The sequence below is a fragment of the Macrobrachium nipponense genome, chromosome 3 (genome assembly GCF_015104395.2).
Source record: "Macrobrachium nipponense isolate FS-2020 chromosome 3, ASM1510439v2, whole genome shotgun sequence".
NCBI classification, from domain to species: Eukaryota; Metazoa; Arthropoda; class Malacostraca; order Decapoda; family Palaemonidae; genus Macrobrachium; species Macrobrachium nipponense.
The window spans coordinates 129,331,927-129,350,511 of NC_087202.1; the positions used below are offsets into that span (position 1 = coordinate 129,331,927).

Here is an 18,585-nt window from a genome sequence, read left to right on the forward strand (position 1 = left end):
AAGCTTTACTTATTTACTAACAAAAAAAGATACTGATTATAATCAAAGGCTTCAGCCAAATGGTTCTTAAAAACCGACTGCCGACAGCGCTTATTACTCCAGAGTTCAATGTGGCCCCAACAGGCATCAGTTCAAAATACGTTCGTAGTAACAGACCACCACGAAGTTTTACTGAGGAACATTCTTCATTCTCAGCTAATTAAGATCTATCAAGATGCTCTATGTCAATGAAGAGATACTACGTCCTTTTCCTGTTTTCTTCAGTAACTTAATAATGACTTGACCGAAATGTCGAACTGTGATCTGTACCTAATCGCCTTCATAGATGTAGTACTCAAACGACTGGATAATCGAAATGGCTGTAGAACTTGAAGAAGCGAAACATCCTCACAAGATTTCTCCATTAAAAACTTGTTGCAGGAAACGGCTCGATACAACTAATATTAAAATTCCTTTGAAGTTGCTATGGGGCCATGAAAGATATATCTCACTCTCTTGTGTGTGGTTTTTTTTACATAAAAGGACTGAGCTGTTTTCAAGAACGACCTCAATACTGGCTCTAAAAGTTTCACACGTCACTAGGCAATAGTTCTAGTTCCCGTCCTCCGGTTTTGAATACGATTTGAATTTGCTGAAGGGTCAAGAATCTGGACAAACTAACAAATTCCTTCATAGTTTCCAAAACCATTCTTTTTTTTTCTTTTATTATAAAATAAACTACAATATAATCAGATTTTAAACATATTTCAGATATATACATTTGTATTTAGTCAGATCATCAAACTTACATTCTTAATAGATTACAAGTCATAAACTTAAATCATTCGCAAATGAAGTCCCTTTTCTGATACCATATTTTTTGGTATCTACTGCCAATTATATAATAATATAACACAAACCTACAGATGAGTTAATTGAAATCATAATCCACATATTTTCTATTAAAATAGTTCAGCATTCTTTCACTTAACAAACGTTCAAGTAACCATTTAGTATATCTAAACTTACTCTTTAAAAAGTTTATAATTTGTCTAAGATCATATTTCTTTTTCTTGCTCACCCATAAGACATACAAGTAATCCACAATTAAAACTAATGCAGCATTGTTACACTTCATTGTTTTACAATTAAAATCCAACATTAAAATTCTTAAGAAACTATTTTTTCTCAATACTACATACATTGATCAGAATATTTTTAAACCATAGAAAAATATCTTTAATATAAGTACATGAATAAAATATATGGATTGAATTTTCTTCCTCGCCACATCTGTCACAAGAACCATCCGTCCTTATCTTTAGCATCTTTATAAATCTTTGGTTAGTTGCTAGAGTCTCATGCAAGTATCTATACACAAATTCTCTCTCTCGTAATCCTATATGTCTATTGTTTACATTCTTCCAAATGCTTTTCCAGTTGAACAACGGGTAGTTACTCTCTATTATTGCCTCACAATTTGGACGGATACAATCATAAATTACTTTACTCGTCAACAATGGGAAATTTTTACAACGAAACACCTTTCTAATTGTTTCTATCGCTACAGAATAGTATGGACTAGAAATATACGATACCTCTTTTTTTATCAATCGTATTCATCATATGACTTAGTCTTATACTACAATAGTAAACAGCAAGGCATGAATCATTTGTTAGCTCTTTTAAAACAGTGCAACATAAAATAGATAAAGCCTTGTGATGAACATCAGTAATCCCTAGTCCCCTTCTTCCTTGGGTAAACAAAGTGTTGTTCTTCTAGTAGGCTGGTACTTTCCATGCCAAAGAAATCTAAAAATACAAGAATTTATGGCTAATGCCTCTCGTTTATACAATGGAAATGTGTGAGCCAAATACCATACTTTTGAGAGTATTAAGGAATTGATAATAATACCCTTTTGATATAGGGTTAATATTCTCTGTTCTGACATGGATGATATTCTGCTGATCTTGTTTATTCTGTTTTCCCAATTTTGTCTGCAAGTTTTTTCATAATTTCCACTTTATTCAATCCCTAAAATATTAGTTTTCTTTACACTTTTTACCCTGTCAGTGGACCAAGACAGTTTATTTTCCCAGTTTCCAATTCCTAAAATCTTTGTTTTATCGATGTTTAGTTGTGCTCCTGTAGCCTTTTCAAACCTTTCTATCTCTTTATAAACAACTTGCAGAGATTTCTCAGCGGTGAGGAAAATTGTTGAATCATCTGCAAACCCTTGAAGCTTGATACATTTTTTATTTGGTAGTGGAGGAGGAATAATCTGTTTATTACCTTTAATAGCTAAGTATAAGGGTTCTTGAAATATTACAAACAAAGCATGGACAAGGGACATCCCTGTCTAACAGACCTATTTATTTCAAACGAAGAGCTAATTACTCCATTGATGCATAAATAGCTATGACTGTTTTTATATAACACCTTTAACCATTTGATAAAGGAGTCGGAAAATCCAAAGCGATTCATAATTCTCCATAAGAACTTCGTATCCGCCCTGTCAAAAGCCTTTGACCAATCAAGGTTTAAAACAGCCAAGTTTGAATGAATTTCGTTTGAATAATACACTACATCCCTTATCATATTATTAATTGATAATTGACCTTCCATTTACACCACAATACTGCTCAGATGAAATAACCTTATTCATTACCAATTTCATACGATTAGCTAAAATTTTTGCACATATTTTATAATCTACGTTAAGAAGAGATATGGGCCTCCAGTTCTCTGCTAGTTCTACGTCCCCACCCTTTGGTATAAGCTTAAGAATGCCTTCATGCTGAGAACTACTCAAATCCTCCTTCAGAGCGTACCTAATTACTTGTATGAAGTGAGGTTTCAACAGTGTCCAAAACTTTTTGTAAAATTCAGTAGGAAGGCCGTCCTTTCCTGGTGACTTTCCAATGCTTAAACCCTTAATGGCTGCCCATATTTCTTCTTCTTCAATTTCCTTTGATAACATATTTACATCATCATTATCCAATTTATTCTTGCACATTCTAAGTAATTCCTCTTGTTGAATTTTATCAACATCAACATTATCGTATAACTCTTTGTAATAACTTTTAAAATATTAAACAATACTGTCAGTATTAATGAGAACTCCATTATCCGTTTTAACTAAAACTACCCGAGTTCCTATCCTTCTCTCTTCCTAACAAGTATGCTGATACCTTTTCACCTTCTAGCCTGTCTTTTAGTTTTGCTCGTAGTTTAATGCCCTCACAAAACTCATTCTGTATGTCATTCAAACTGTCTTTAATCACCCTTATTTCTTCAAAGTCAATTCCACCAGCATTAGCTTTTGCATACAATTGTTTCAGTCTTCCCTGCAACATATTTATAAGTCCATATTTTTCTTGCGACATAATTTTCGACATTCTTATAAAAAACTTTTTACATTCCATTTTTGCAAAATCCCACCATAACAAATTATCAAAAATACCTTTTCTAGCCACAATATGACTCCAAACTACACTGAAATTTTCCTCAGTTTCTTTAAAACCCAAAACTTTGGTGTTAAGCCTCCAAAAACCTATACCAAACTTTACATTTTGTACATCAAATTTAACTAACACCATGCTGTGATCTGAGCAGCTGATAGGTATTGTTTCCCATGACTTTATATGGTTAAATAGCCTTTTAACATATACTCTGTCTATTCTTGACCCGTAGTTATTTTTAACAAAAGTATATTCAGGTAACTTGTGACAACCTATGGTTATGTCTTTCAATCCTACTTGCTTTATCAAGTTCCTTAGAGCTTTTGACTGTAAATTAACATTTTCTGAACTACTGTCTCGAAGAGAGGTCACACAGTTAAAATCTCCACCTAATATTAAGTTTTCACTGTTATTCCTTAAACAAAATAAAAATTTAGTTCGAAAGAATTCTTCTCGTTCTGGTACTTTGTTTGTTCCTGATGGAGCGTACAAGTTCAGCAGAGGAATGATTATACCATTAAACTCAATCTTAATAATAATTACTTGCCCCTCTCCATCCATTTCCTGATTCAAGACCTTAATGCTAGGACACTTTCTAATATATATCGCAGTTCCACCCTTCAATTAGTACAACAGTTAATAAAGACATCATAATCATTAGATTGGTAAATCAAGTCGTTGACATTTTTAATATTATGCTCCTGCAACATCAATACATCAATTCTGTGAAATCTCATGAGAGAGTCAACGCACATCTGTTTGTTAACTACATTAAGTCCATTTACGTTTAAGGTGGCTACCGTCAGCGCCATGATTATAAAGAGGTTAACCACCCACTTATCCATTACGATCTTGTATTTTTACTATTCACCTTTCGAAGTTTTCTTTCACGATCATCCTTCAAATTTCCCTCATCTTTTCTATGCATCTTGTCACTACTGTCTTTACTCTTTGATATAACCATTTTTCCATTATTTTCCACTTTTCAGTATTCCTATCTTCACTTTGTTCTTTGTGACTAAATTCCTCGATCCGGTTCTCAACGTCATCAGCTTCGTACATCATTTCCCTTTCCAGGCTCTCGTCGGTCAACATGTCTTCTGCTATATCGTTATATTCAGTTGTCATATTTTCGTCGAAATTATTCCTGATCACTTCCTCATGACTGGTTTTCCCTACTGATTCTGCTTCCATACTCGACAGTTCTGTATCATTTCGCTCACGATGAATCTCCACTATTGTTTCTATTAAGTTTTATCAGACTTCTCGGCTTCTTTTTCCTTTACAATGTTGTTTTGTATCCCATATTCAGATACAGTTACATCTTCATTATCGGACTCATTTATATGCATGTCTTCATCATCAGATTCATTTATATGCGTAGATTAGCTGTCATTGCAATGCTTACGCGTTTTAACTCATCATCAATATCTATGTCACCCGAGACATTGTCTTTATCAATTAAATGTTTTGAGTTAGCATCTGTGTTATCTTCAGCATTTTGAATTTCTTTGTCTTGGTTCAATTTTAAATGTTTTTCATTATCACCAGTGTAATCTTGAGTTTGATCCTTTACGCTAAATCCTGGATTCTCCTTCGCTTTTCTGTTCCATTTTCCTATTTCCGGGAAGTACGTTTCCTTATCCGTCACTTCCTCCCTTAATATCTTCTCTGTAACACAGTTTTCCACTAGATGATCTTCACTTCCACATTTATAGCAGGTTCTGCTCTGTCCGCTGTACATGAAGGACACCGAATGTCCTGCTGCTATCCTAATAGACGATGGAATATTATTCTTGATTTCCATTTTTGCTGTTCTTATCCCATTCAATAAACCGTTTCCTTTTCCTAGCGTGTGTTGGTTATTCCTTATCCATATTACCTTTCCATATCCTTCAAGTACGGATTCTATCATCTGGTTGTCCATGTCAAAAGGTGCGTATCTGATTGATAGAAAGGAGTAACTTGCTCCCATGTTCACTATTTTCACAGTAATCCCATTGCCGATCTGGAGTTCCTTCTCACCGTATTCACTGATTATCTTTTCATATATAGCGCGCGAGCTGAATTTCATGATAAACCTATTCCAGGGCATCAACTGGAATCCTATCAAGTCGCAAGTTTCAATTCCAAGAATCTCAAAAATTACACTACAAACTGTTTCATTGTCAGGTTTGCTTGAAAAAAATAAAAATCAAACCAATGGAGTCTTTCTCTTGATTGGAGGATAGAATCAAGACGTCTCACGGCTTACGTCACTCATAGCCTCGGGGCATGCAGCCTTACCGGCGATGAGTGATGCACGACCACTGATTCACTTTTTATCCTCAAAAGGCAACTAAGTCTAAACACAACTATAAACTCTTTACAGTTATTGGTTCCTTGTGCCTTTATGATCCCTGTAGCAACTCTACAGCACTAGGAAACCATCAAAAGACAGGAAAAGGCTTGAAAAAACACGGAATACAATCACAGCCGTGTTTATACTTCGGCGCTTCTTCTTCTTCTCTTCTTTTCCCTCATAGTTTCCAAAGCCATTCTTAATCACCCATGTGTCGAATATGACAGGGTTTATTTCAGCTGCCTAATGCAATGGAGGGATATTGCATAAAAATTTCCCATTCACTCAGCAGATCATTGCCTTTTCTTCAGGTTTTCCTTCGCCTGGGCAGTCAGTACAGCAAGGAAAACGAACAGTTTCAACAGAGATCATTTCCCTCAATGTTCATCTAAGGAGACCCTCTGTCAAAAATGACGAAATATTTTGAAAAAAGTCGATTTTTAGTGAATCAACCATCGAATACTTCATGGTCATGGTAGCCCACGGTCCCGGAGTTTCATGGCGATATATTGATTCTAACTATTTTTCTACAACATTTTGCTAAAATAAGTTATTATTTTGATAATCACACTCTTATTTCCCTATTATTATGTTATACAACGTATAATATCAATATACAAGGAATTATATACGTATACATATATTATTAATAAAAATAATGTTTAGCAACTCGTCCACTGCGTATAGGGTAAGTGGTGGAAGATTAGCGAGACTGCGAGAGGATGTATGGATGGATTATGGAATTTAGGGCATAGCCCAAGCACTGAGACCTATAAAATCATTCAGCGCTGAAATGAAAGTATGGCTAGATGGAAAAATGAGAAATGAAATGAAAATGATACATTGATGACAATCCTACACTTGAACAGGACTGTACATCAGCAAAGGCCATTTTACTCTCCCCCAGCATTCCGATCATGCAAAGTTATGAAAGATCGTTTTGGCCAGGGGGCCGACTGCGAGAGCGAGAGGAAAGGAGAGGAGAGAGAGGAGAGGTCCGAGAGGTCCGGAGGGCGGAGAGGAGGAAGTCAGTGCTTCGAAGGCTTTCGTAGTGTATGGTTCTCTGTATCGTCTGCTCTCGACGTTTCTCGTGTGTCGTCTGCTACTGTCACCGTTCATCGGGCGATTTTTTATATATATCTGGATTCTCTACACTGCAAATCGTTTCTGCAATGCCCAGGAAGAAAGGCTACATCAAGAGGATGGCCGAAGCAGCTGGGAAAGCGAGAGAGATGAAAAGGAGGAAGCTGGAAGAGCGAGGAGGGTCGGCCATTCTACCTCCACCACCAACAGCTGATCCTCCCCAGCCATCTACGAGCCATGCGACCGCCACCACACCACCACCACCGCCTCCCTCCACCACTCGTGCTCCAACACAAACCCTCACCAGTGCAATGCGTAGAAAGATCGGTATTCAAAGAACAGAAAAAGAAGTAGAAAATATTGAAACTGTATTCTTGAGGAGAAGTAATTTAGTAGATATTGCAGATAATGTAGCCTGCTCTGTGTGCTTTGAAAATAGTGTGAAGGCGGTTGTTGTGAAAAGACATTTGGACACTCGAGTAAGAATGTTTTGTACAAAGTGTAAATTTACTGTTTTTGATAATAATGCTGAAAACTACCAGTCTGTGAAAACTAAAGGTGTTCATGTTATGACAACAATTCTTGTATATATTATGATGCATTTTGGTTTTGGTTATTCATTATTTAGGAGAGTTTGCAGTTATTTATTTTTGAGGGTTGTGAGTTGTAAAGTATATAAACGTTATGCAGATCTTGTGAACAAAATGGCAAAGGTGAAGGTGCAAGAAGCCCTAGAAAAAAGTAGAAAGGCAACAGTTGAATATTATAGAACTAATTATCCAGAACGTGTGGGAGAGGATGGGGTAGTGAATATAGATGCATCTTATGATGGCTCTTGGCACAAGAGAGGCCAGACTTCCAGGTATTTTTTTGGTGCCGTTATTGAGGGACATGTTGGCCGTGTTATCGATTATATAACACTTTGTTCCGAGTGTGAACCTTGTACTAAGAAGCAAAATCTTGTGAAGAATAAGGAATGGACACAGGAGAAGTATAATCGTTGGTATGGCAAGCATGCCCCCGACTGTGACATAAATTATAAAGGTACTTCTGGGAGTATGGAAACAGCAGCTGCAGAAAAGTTATGGGCAAGGTCAGAAGGCAGAGGTTTTCGATACGTTCGGTTCATCTCTGATGGTGATACGAAGTCTTTTAAAACTATCAGAGACATGAATAATGGACAAGGCCCTTATGGTTCTGCACATGACGTTGTGAGATGCCTGCGTGAGAAAACGCAAAACCCCAAAGAGCATGTTCACACCAGAGTTTGGCGTATGTGTCCCAAACACAAAAATGTAAAAAGGAGGTATGTAGATTTTGCGGCCGCCCAAGCTGTTTCTACCCACAACATGGGACATGAAGAAAGTAATTTGAATAAATTGCTTGGCCTTCCTTTTACTGAATATTTGCTCAAGTGCTTGCAGACTCAAGACCAGAGGATGGATGAACCATTAAAGAAAAAAGCTAGGAGGAGGTTGAAGGCGGACAAGGGCTACTCTGCAGGAGCATACTTAAAATAGTCGCCGTGGGATGTGTCAACTTTAAATGCCATTTTCTCAAAAGTAAGTTATTGTCTTTTAAACCACTACTTCTTCGTTAGTTTTTATCCGATTTTCACATTTGTTTTTTCATTGTATTCGTCTTTAAAAGTTCTATAACTTGCCAAGAACCAATCTTTACAATGTTTCTCTTTCTTTATTTAAAATTACATTATTTACGTAACAGATTTTTATTACAAATTTATACACTAAAATAATAACTTTATCTCTCTAAAGTACAAATTTTGTTTTGAGGAGATTGTCGACACACTCTTTAGCTATTAAATGAGATTAGTTTAGTTTCTTATCTCTGATAGTTTTAAAGCAGTAGCAGTTTTTTTTTGGATGCATACGAAAATGCCCTTTTAATTTTATTCTTCTTTTCTATTACAGATTTTGCATTCAGCAGATAGGAGAAGAGTCCAGGTATAAAGAGTGCCTTTAAATAAAATTTTCAATTAGTTACCATGTGTTTTTGTAACCCATGTCATTTTTTGCCAGACCGTCCCCTAAATCTCACAGAACGGGACTGGTCAAGAAATGCTCTACAGACATGAGGACACAGCCAGTTGAGGTCCTTCAGAAAATGGAAGGCATTTTTCACTTTCAATACACATCAGTTTCTCCAGCTACTGGGGAAAATTTCTGCCTACACAAAACTCATTCCTGGCCTATTTCAAAGGATTTCTCAATGCACAAACTATATTCGCCAACTTCAATCAAGTTGACTCGAGCAAGAGATCAGTTACTTATGAAGAAGACCTTTCCACATAGAAAATTTTTATTCACGAAGTCAAATGCAGGTCAGTGCGACAGCGATATCGTTATCTGTACTTCGAAGTAGGCGATGATGCCCTTGGAATTAGGCCTATGTCGATTTACGAAGGTTTATTCTCTGTTCAAATTAATAACCAGGATAGGACAACAAATAGCCTTCTATACTTTCTGCCAGATACGACTAACTTTCTGAATAATAATAATAATACTGGTGGGGGTCTCTTAGGGCCTATGGTCTCTATAGCTTGGGGTCTACCAAGCAACGAATGGCAGAAAGGACACCTTCACAAGGAACAACATAATTATTACCTTCAGAAACCAGTCGATATCCTATACAGTTCACTTTGCATGACAGTACATCACCAGACTCACTTTCATAAACAGGTATTATATAGAAATCAGAAGCACATAAAATATAATTAGTAGGCCAAACTAGTACTATTCAGAATGAAATCTGGGTTTAACAAGAAGGTTCCTGACCCTGTCATTGTATATTCAAGATAAGACACTTTTGGTCAAAGATTCAGACCAGTCCTGTGTAAATCTGTTGACCTATTCCTACCTCCACATTCATACATTGCCATATTAACCATGCATAAGGCCTACAGTACCCGTAGTGTTTACAGCAAAAATTGTTTTTGACTGAATACAAACATTTTTGCACTCGTCTCCAACCTTGAGCGAATAACACTTTTCTTATTTTTCTTTATTTATTTTCTTTTTTACTTTTTAACTAAACGAAATGCAGTGTTGTTTCACTAACGAAAATTAAAAATACCCTATATTTTATCAATTAGTTTTTTCTGTACTGTTTAACATGCACATTATTTATATTATACATTTTCATTCTTATAAATAAATCGTAAATCTCCCATCCTGAAATTCCTGTATCTCTAACACCTTTTTCAGACCTTTTTAGGCTCTTCCATAGGGCTGTCCTAACCTCCCAACGAGATCAACAACAGCAAGAACAACAACAAATAATAAACTTACCAAGTTCAATTGTCGACTCCTGCCCTTCTGCCATGAATGTTGAACAGCATTTAACCTCGAAGTCAGGCTTAGTCAGCTGACGTATTTAGGCGTCAAGTGACCGTGGCTCAGTGGCTCCGCCTCATTGGCTCCTGCTCCTCCTCCTCAGTCGTTACCAAACTACAAAGCCGACTCGATATAAAGCCTGTCTCACACAGAACACACGGCTTATACGGTTGGCCACCCGTGTAAACCTTACATACAACCGAACCAACCAACAACTGGCACGGGTGCCATGTCCGTGTATGATCGTATTAGCAATCGTACAAGACCGTGAGAGACCGTATATACATACAACCGCACATGAAGTCCACTCCACGAGTGAGCCCGACACGTCTCACAAACTCCTGAAACAAGTCAGCATCAACACGGAGGAAGTTCTTGTAACACCTGGGGTCCTCTCTGTTTAGTTCATGTAACAGAGTATCATATTGACCAAACATGACCCTTCTGTTGAACCATTCTCTTGTCCAAACTTGCCTCCTTCTTCTTCTCCTTCTGTTGGCTTGTTCTTGTCTCCCCCTCACGCCTTCTGGCCAAAATAATCTCAATGTCTATCAGTCTTATCATGATTTCTAATTCCCTTATTCTGTCATCTGCCATTTTTATAACTTCTCTGTTCAAAGTTCGAAAATTTATGAAGCCAAGCCATCAAAACGAGTCAATATATATCAAAACATACACGAATGTGTGATAATTCGAGCATAACTCAACAAAAGTCGGTGGGACATGGCACCCGTGCCAGTTTTTTAAAAGTTTTAAAAATCATACACGGCTTTCACGGATACACTCGAATGGCCCGAGTGTAACTCGGATAAGGCCACGGTTGGTTGGGTTGTATGTAAGGTTTACACGGGTGGCCAACCGTATAAGCCGTGTGTTCTGTATGAGACACGCTTAAAAACCAACCAGCTCGTCTCCACACGAGCGACAGAAACGCTAAAACTGATTTTTTTTTTCGAAAATTCACGAGTTTTGTCATAGAAGATGTCATATAGAGAGAGGCACTTATTCGACACAAATAAAAAAATGCATCTATTTCAGCTAAATCGAAGTTGACATATTTCTAATCTCTAGTTCCGTTTTGAAATGCTCTTAATTACTTTTTAATTAATCTATTTGGATGACCTTCCATTTTTCTTCATTCCTACACAATAGCAACCTTAATCGACCGTGTTGATTTCGCAATTGTAACTTACTACAAAACAAGATATCAATTAAATTGTAGTCAATTTACTTATTAACTGACACGCTTACCCAAATGGTTCCTAAAGACTCACTGACACCGATGACTTAAAAACAATGAATTTGCAATAATAGACAGCGTGCCAGGTTTAATTTTATCCTGGAATAGTTTTAGCTTTCGATATTATTAGATATATAATATATGTTAATATTCCTATATGTCAATCCATATTTTAAAATAAAAACTTTATATTTAGTTTTCCTTAAAGCTCTGACAATAGCTATATGCTGTAAAATGCCTGAAATGTAATTATAGTTGCTTTGAAATGTTTCAAAAGATATTTATTTACGAATATTTTGCGGGACCGAAGAATCATATTTAAGACCAAAGGAAATCAGAATGATTTTCCAATATATATCTCATATGCAGTCTTTCAAATTCGATGTCATTTACATAAAATAGAATTGAAATGAGTTTGTCAACAAGAAAAGGCTAATTTATTCAATTCTCTATCTGGATTTAGCGTCTGTAATCACAACTACAATTTTTTCTCTCCTACTCAGTAATCGAATCACTCGAACGATATCACAATAATAACAATGATAATACTATTAATAATAAAAACTGAGTTGTATCAACTGTCTTTATGGATGCAGTGAAACCACTTGAATCGAAATGGTGCTTTGAGTGAAGGTTCATCTGTTAACAAAAATATAACTTCATTAATTATTCATATTAGGGGGGAAATGTTTGATACAAATAATACTAGATAGACCTAAACTAAAAACGAATTAAACCAGTTAATCCCTCGAGTAATAAACGTAAGCTTTGGGACAATAGAATATAGGCTTAAAACTTCAAAGGAATTATACCAGCTAATTCCTCAAGTACTACCATGAGCTTCGGGACAATAATAGCATAACAACATCATAAACAATTGAGGCTAAAAGCCGAGCGCTGGGACCTATATATACTACATGGTGACGTCATTCAGCGCCCAAAGGAAAACAGAGTAAAAGGTCTGAAAGACGTAACTGGAGGAAAACCTTAGAAAAGCAGTGGCACTATGAAACAAATATTAGAATAAGGTTAAGGAAAGTAAGATCGAAGAAAGAGAATAAAAACGGAGGTACAGTAAAAGGAATGAAAGGGGTTTGCAGTTTGGGACTCTTTAAGTTATACCTTCCGTGCACCGCGCGTGAGGGAGGAGGTGCACTTAAGGTACAAACCCCTACGTGTGCTTTGGGGTCCAAGAAAACCACTGAATTTCTCTCTTCAAAACACCTGAATGGCGTCGTGTAACATAACATCAGAAATGTTGGAATGCCGTTCTATATTGCCCTATGCAACTGATCCATTATTCTGTTACTAGTTCCTCATGTTAAACGATTTGTTTGTTTGTTTGGATTTTTTACGTGTAAGAACCATTGGGTTATTCAGCAACGGGACCAACGGCTTTACGTGAATTCCGAACCACGTCGAGAGTGAACATTTATCACCAGAAATACACATTCTCCACCCCTCAATGGAATGCCCGCTCATGTTAAGCGAGACTGACAGATTCTAAGAGACTGGGAAGCAGTGAGCCATTTCCTGCACTAAATGCCTGTAGATGGCATTTTTATAATCCACTGCTTTAATAAAGACTTATCAGCGTTTATTTTTACTGCCTCATATAATGAAATGAAACTGTGTACTACATCATATGGCATTCAACCTGCGTTAACGATGGAACACACTCAAAAAAGCATGGACATTTTCTTGAGATATTTCCTTTGCTTGGCAGTCAAAGGCAGTTCCCGCCCCCCGCCCCACTCCTCCGTCCTTTCTATTTTGATGTTGTATTTAATCTGATCAAAAACCTGGAGACTCCTCACTCGTGATTCTAAAGACTGGACGAATTAACTGCCATCCGGTCTATAGCATTTGTCAATACATATTATTTGAGAAATGGATGCTTGACAGCCCCTGATCAAACCTTAATTATCAATTTCGACTTCATAGGTTCTACAAAATCAGCAGCATTAACATTACCAAATCCATTCAAGACAAAAAAAAAAAAATAATTTATCATCAGCCAAAACAGTGAACACTGGAAAACAACACTTCGAGTTTCAAGCCGTCAGCCTGACTGACGTCTAAGAATATGATGATATTCATATTGCAATAATATGATTATTAATTAAAATTAACTTCTTAAAATATATACTATCACCTTGATTCGTCCTTGGTGTATGCACTATATAAACTGAGCAGAACACGTCTTTTTACTCAAAATGTTGTGTGTGCATCTTCCAACTATCCTTTACAGTGAATTCCAACAGCTATATGCTTTGCCTGGACTAAAATAATGCCCGCATTAGTTAACTAGACTTACTCCCGTAATACAAGCGAGTGCTGTCATGCCTTCTATCTTCAATAGTAGTCGAAGCTATGAATGAATTAAAAATGCTTGCAGATTCAATCTATATCTGTGCTGAACGTCTCTTCCACATCCTGCATAATCCCCAGTTTATGGTATTCAATATTTCCTTCTGCCAACTTAACACCCGTCCTTTCAAAAATGGTGGTATTGTTTACAGCAGAAAATAAATTAATAGATGAACAAGCCAGTTATTTGCCATCATACCGCCCTCAGTGGTATGGTGACATAAAAACACCCACAGGTAAACAAACAGTCATCACCCGACAGTGACTGACTTCCACTAAAGATGTCTGAAGTGCCGTTCCTCATCACTCAACGATACCAAGAGAAGCAGAAACCAGCATTCTACATATGACTGATTGATTGACCGATTGATGGTTACTAAAACTGGAGTCACACATACTTGTAGGGAACTTTAGGAATAGTGATGCATGATCGAACCATAGGCTGCATTGACGAAGAATTATCCCTAGAAAAAATTTAAAACGATTTTTAACTTATTTTACTTTTTATTTAGTTTTTATTTGATTTCTTTAATTTTTATTTATATGTATTTATTTTTATTCATTTATGTTTTATTTATTTATTTTCATCTATTTATTTTTATTTTTATTTACTTATTTATTATTTTTTTATTTTTTTTTATTTTTATTTATTTATTTTTATCTATTTTTTGTTTATTTATTTTATTTATTTATATACTTTTTTATTTATTTATTGTTATTTATTTATTTTTATTTTTTATTTTTATTTATTTATTTATTTTTATTTATTTTTTGAATTTCATTTATATATTTATTTTTCTTTATTTACTTCTTTTCATTTATTTAAGTTTTGATGGAACTCGTCCAGTTATGGTCCTGTAAACAATTACCTCATTATTCCTCTAACCTGTGAGCTTTTGAATACATAGGTCTACAGTTTTCACTGAAGGAATGTTTCTTTGAGGCTGGAAGTCTTTTGTATCATAGAGTGGACCGCGATTTTGAAGGTTCGACTTCCATAATCGAGCCTAAAGATGGTCGGAATCTCTGGCTAACTTTTCAAAAAGGATTACTGAAACTATGTTACCTTCAGTACGTCCTTCAAACTAACGCAAAAAGTCTTTTGAATGGCAGATTTTGAAAGGCCTTATAAGTTATCTACATATTATGTTAAAATCCCAGCCGATTCCTGTTACGAAATGCAGTACGATAAAGTGAACGATCTTTTTTATTGATACAGTAAAAAAAAATCATATTTAAATCTGGCTCACGCATCCGTTTTAGGCATCTGATTTCGCATCCTGCCTCCGCCTAACTGATTGATATCACAGTTGCCACAGGAGAAACATCAGATCACAGCCAAGACAGGACCTCCGATTGCCAAAGCCTACAAAATGCAAAGGTTTGATGACTGATTTCAGCAATAGCTCTCATTATCTGGACAGCCTCACTGCAAGTCAAGGAATACTCTCCGTAAGCAATTGCTATCGATACTACAAAATTCTTACCGCATATTAAAAGAAACAAGACGAAGACGAGTCAACTCGCAAAACTGCAACACAGTTAACTTTGCAAATTCATGAACTCGGCTCACATATACCAAGCTTGCTCTTGACCGCACATGAACTAAAGTACTTTTATTTTTCAGTTCTCGCTCTAAGGCAGTAGTACCCGGCACTGCAGGACTACTACATGTATCGCAAGTTAATGTCAATGACGATTAAAACGCGGAAATGACATTATGGATACCGTCAACCTGAACAGCGGGGTTTCCTTTCGACCTCTGCTCAGCAACTATCACACCGGAATGCCTTCGACATCCAGCAGTTGTTTACTTGACTTCAAATCATTTAAATCTCACTATTTGAACACTTGGCACCAACTCTGCCAATACGAAATGAAATACTGCTCAGAAGCCAAACGTCATATGCGATGTCAATGACACCAAAATAAGTAGAATTTTTTCAAAACCTTAAGAGGCGGCAGCCCCTTATGGTTTTAAGTCCACTTCGTCTCGAGTAAGACAGAACAGCAACGTGTGAGCCACTGCGTAACTATGGCGGTGAATTTTGACGGCAACTAGACTTACGTTAAAGAGAGAGAGAGAGAGAGACTCCGTTAAATAAATCCTAACCTAATCTCGTTTAACATCGAAGGAATCCTGGATTTTGTTTATCGAAATGCCGGGTTACTGAAACAGTTGGGCGTGGCAGAGGCTTCAAGCTGTCAAACTCGCAAACGGCTTAAAGGATTAGTAATTGGAAAGTTTTCAGTTCATCTCGGATGAAGGATTGAGCGCTGCACTTATGCAATAAAACCTGTCTTTAAAGTGTGCTCGCGCGCGCGTCCAAATTGCCTACCCACATCAAATAACGTCCATGGATCTTCTCACCGAAAAACTGGTGCAAAACTTGATACTATATACAAGCGTCCTTTTGTATTTCTGATGACCTTGTTTAAGGAACGATTGGTAAATCTTATCAACAGCTCCATTGAGAAAATTTATTGATACATTGGAAAAATACACAGCGGATCTTCTCAGGTAGATGGAAATTAAATCCTGAGTCCTTCATGTTGCTGTCTGTCGTATCAGCTATTTCACTGAGCTCTCGTTCGTTCGTTCGTTTGTGTGCTCCACAGTCTCAAATTGTCATGGGAAAACCACACCTACCGAATGACAACCAGAAAAAAACTCCTCCCACGAAGTGACATCAGAGAATATCCTATATTAAATCAAGTTGAAATTTTCTCTGATAAGTACTGATCATAAAGCTTGTTAAACACCTACAGTAAAAGAATCCACGGTTTACTTTCGGTGCCAAAATCATATTATCGAACTGACACCGATCAAGATTTCACAGACTAAATGAATGGGCAAAAGCGAGTGTTTCTCCTACAGATAAATGGAAGATAAAATTGTGTGCGAAGTACTTGCTAAGCATCCGAGTACTGGGAAGTAAAATCAACATTTTCATTACCTACCCAGTACTTGCAATCGAATAAGACAGACTTCAGTGGCCCTTCACACCACAAAGGAGACCTACATAAACCCCATTCCAGGTAATCGCCGATATAGCACCTCAAAGTACTGACTGATTCAAGGAATTAGCTTTAAATCATAAATTTATCAATTTATTCCTTACCCGGAAATTCATGCCATTAACAGGTCCTTGAAATACATTTTCACCTACATTTGGTCACAATTTACCAGCAGAGGCAATTGTGCCCTAAAATAAGACGGATTCGCGCCAGCCACTGGTCTCTGTGGATGAATAACTGTGATAATAACATTCAGCCGGATGACCACCGCAAAATATTAACTTATACCTGTGTTAATTAATCTTCAGGAGATAAATACTACCACAGAAAGGGTACTTACTAAAAAATATATATCAGAAGCAGCTATCATTATCACCACGAAAAACCGAGCGCTTATTTGACTGTCGTTTCTCCATTATGGCTGCCTAAGGCTGACTGCTCTAAAAGACAAAAACTCAAGACTTTCTCTTGGCCAATCAGAGCGCTCCATTTAGGAAAGAAGCCACTTCTATCGCCTTATCTCATTGGCTGAGACTTTAAGCTTTGGCCAATGGATGGAAGGCTTTGAAAGCGGTTGTTTCTTCGGCTGGTGAGACTCGTAAAAAAAAAAGGCTTCCAATTGGGTTTTCTCTTTCTCTTGGGGTCATTCATTGTCGCCTTCAGGTTCAAATTAAAATTCCCTCAACGAGCAGATATACAAAGAGAGGAGAGATAAATAAAAGGCCCATTGACAAGTGGATTCATTTACCAAAAGAAAACAATAAATGTTATAGATTTGGAAAAGGGGGACTTGGGGAGAAGGTGCAGGGGGGTGAGGGTAGTGTTAAGAGCTATCTACTGACGTTACCCAAAGACTAAATAGTAAAAATATATATACATATATATATATATATATATATATATATATATATATATATATGATATATATATACATATATATATATATATAGATATATATATATATATATATATATATATATATATATATATATATATATATATCTATATATATATATAAATGCATATATATATATATATATATATATATATATATATATGTAAGTGTTTACATAATAAAAATATGGAATGTTAGTCCATATATATAAAAGACTAAAACTAAAGAGGTCAACCAGATTGCTTGCAGGAATGTGATCAGACTAGAGACGCTAAAGATGACGTATACAATAAGTATGTAGGCTAAGATAACATGCCGTCACCTGTAGTCGTTCAATTGTTTATAAACTTTAGTCCAAGCTTCCTGCTTGAGACAAACACCGTGACCTATAGCTCAAGCGGCCTACGTGATCTGTAGCGTGTCTCATTTTGTATGTATGTTCATATGTTCGAACTACTATTTGCTTCCTTCATAACTTGTAACGCAGATAGTAGGCGAGGTAGAACAGAGTTAGCTATCGTCATTAGAAGACCTGTACCTCTTTACCTAAGCTTTATCATGTAGAGAGAACAGAAGTAGCCATCATCATTGGCAGAAGCGATCAAGCTATCGTTATTAGAAGACTTGTACAATCTTATCTGATCTTCAGCATGTAAAACTTCAGAAGAATATACATATTTTTATACTTCGTGTTTTCTACAAGAACCTCCTCACCATGAGTTTAACACATCGTCGTCATAAACAAGAAGATAATCCCGACTTCGTAAGTGATCTACAAACCCCAAGACACTCCATTGAAGATGGAAGTGCAATACCAACCGACTTAGCGTAAGATTATCGCAAG

The 18,585-nt window shown here is 36.4% G+C and overlaps 1 protein-coding gene across 1 annotated transcript; it reads left to right on the forward strand.

Moving 5' to 3' along the window:
* The first annotated feature begins 6,829 nt into the window (after positions 1-6,829).
* On the forward strand, positions 6,830-8,844 carry LOC135222288 (uncharacterized). The gene is made up of 2 exons (XM_064260392.1): positions 6,830-8,427; positions 8,797-8,844. Exon 1 carries the CDS (start codon positions 6,838-6,840, stop codon positions 8,383-8,385), a length of 1,548 nt encoding a protein of 515 aa, XP_064116462.1. The 5' UTR covers positions 6,830-6,837; the 3' UTR covers positions 8,386-8,427; positions 8,797-8,844.
* The last annotated feature ends 9,741 nt before the right edge of the window (positions 8,845-18,585 follow it).